This window comes from Nematolebias whitei, chromosome 9 (assembly GCF_014905685.2).
Source record: "Nematolebias whitei isolate Nwh7 chromosome 9, NemWhi1, whole genome shotgun sequence".
NCBI classification, from domain to species: domain Eukaryota; kingdom Metazoa; phylum Chordata; class Actinopteri; order Cyprinodontiformes; family Rivulidae; genus Nematolebias; species Nematolebias whitei.
Window position 1 is genome coordinate 39,514,644 of NC_056506.1, and position 2,130 is coordinate 39,516,773.

General features: G+C 50.0%; 1 protein-coding gene across 1 annotated transcript; it reads right to left on the reverse strand.

Moving 5' to 3' along the window:
- Window positions 1–221: 221 nt before the first annotated feature.
- On the reverse strand, window positions 222–1,862 carry neurod6b (neuronal differentiation 6b). Its single transcript, XM_037682342.1, is given in 2 exon segments — window positions 222–1,263; window positions 1,613–1,862. Coding segments are annotated over 2 exon segments (1,260 nt in total). The 3' UTR covers window positions 222–253.
- Between the last annotated feature and the right edge of the window lie 268 nt (window positions 1,863–2,130).

Here is a 2,130-nt window from a genome sequence, read left to right on the forward strand (position 1 = left end):
ACATCTGACTTGATGGGATACAATTATTTTTTTTTCTCCTTCAAATATTAACTTTGCGCTATTTTTTTTTTTTAAATCAACATAAATTTAGCAGATCAGGAACTGTTTACAAACGAAATCGTCCCATTTGAAATGTTTTTTTAAATATATATATTTCCAAAAAGGTTGGATTATTTGAAAAAAGACTTGTTAAAATTGCCTTCATGTTTTCTTCAGCTGCGCACCATCCGTGCACAGAAACATGTCCAGCTGATTAATTGTGGAAGGAGCCATTAACTTCCCCTTGTGCTTGAAAGGACTGGCTGCGGACGTGGAGGTCGTAGGGGAACCGGGCCTCCGGGGACACTCGGTACATGGAGTTCGGTGCCAGGGCCGCGCGTCCTGGCGCGCCGCAGTAGCGCATGCCGTAGTGGCTGCTCTTGCCGTAATCCGGCGGCTCCTCGTGTTTGAGGGAGAAAATCCCGTTGAAGTTCATCGGGGGGCTCAGCTGGCCGTCGAAGTGTGGGCTCCCGCCCTCCGGGGACGGGTTCTCGAAGTAGGGCTCGTAGGCGCCGCTGTAGCCGTAGTGCCGGAACGGCTTGGAGCTGGTGTCCAAGCTGCCGCTGTGGCCCGGGGGCGAGTTCATGTCTGTTCCGGCGTACGAGTACATGGCCTCGTAGGGGGATCTGCCAGAAAACATCACCTCTCCGTTGTGGTCTGTGAGGAAATTTCTTGCGTTCAGCTGCAAACATCCGGCCACCAAGTTGGTGGTCGGCTGGGATAATCCTTTGCACAAAGTCTGAACGAACGCGAGGAGGTCGGGTCTCTTCCCTGCGCTCAGGGTCTCTGACAGAGCCCAGATGTAGTTCTTAGCCAACCTGAGCGTCTCGATCTTGGACAGTTTTTGAGTTTTGGAGTAGCACGGCACAACTTTGCGCAGACTCTCCAGCGCAGCGTTCAGGCCGTGCATCCTGCTGCGCTCGCGGGCGTTGGCTTCATGGCGCCGGAGCTTGGCCCTGTCCACCTGCTCCTTCCCAGCCTTCTTTTTCCGGGGGCCTCGCTTTTTAGGAAGCCCGTTCTCGTCCTGGTCCTCCTCCCTTTCGTCCTCCTCCCTGTCGGAAAGGTCGTCCTCGGCCTCCCTCATCATGTCTGACTTGGAGCGGTCTGCGTTGTGCTGTCGCTCCTGCGCCAGGCTCACAGGTAAACTTTCACGGGGATAATTGGCACCAAAGCGCGGCTCGCACATCAGATGAGGTTCCTCGTATGGCAGAGTCAACATACCTCCTGTAAAAAAATAAATAAATAAAAACATAAAAACTGAGTGGCAACATGAGAGCAAAGAACAGACTTTTGAAGGTTGTTAGTTAATTACCTTGTGAATGAGCCTTCCCAAGAGGGAAATAAACAAACTGGCAACCTGGGCCAAAGTGACAGCTTTTACCTTTTCAAAGACACGCATTGTCTTTCGACTTGTGAAATAATAATATTGATTTGTTTGAGGCTTTCACATCAGAAAATGATACAAGATAAATACATGGATGGAATTCTAAAACAAAAAAACATCAGTCACACAAGATGTTTGGAGTATTTCAACTGCATTAAAATGCAGAACATAAGTAAAACTGTTACTAACCTCTGGTCAGCGTGCAAGTTGCATGGCCCCAAATATCACCCCTGCAGCTTCTTCTTCTTCTTCTTCTCAGTGTTTCCAGGACCGAGCTGAAAGCTGCGCAGCCTCTGTTCTCCTCTCTCCGGTTCCCTCTCTCTTTGAGGAATGACACTCATGCCAACAGCGGGTACCCATGCCATCTGCCGCTGACGTCTTGTGGCAGCCGAGACCACGTGCTCAGTGTCCCGTGGGACCTCCACTCCGCACCGATCATCTGGCAGCTCCAGTAATAGGCACCGGGAGGCCCACGTTTACCGTCAAAAACACAGACCGGAGAGGGATAACAACTAATACCTGCATCTCCTGCATCTCCCCGAATGAAGAGCGGGTGCAGTTTTTATCTGCAAGAAAGAAGGGATGTGCACGAGGCTGCAGACTTCCTCAACAAGTAGGTGGGCAAAAAGGCAGGTCACAGTGACCAGACTATTAAATGCAATATTTTCAAGCTTCAGGTTCTATCACTGATTTAAAAAATAAAGATG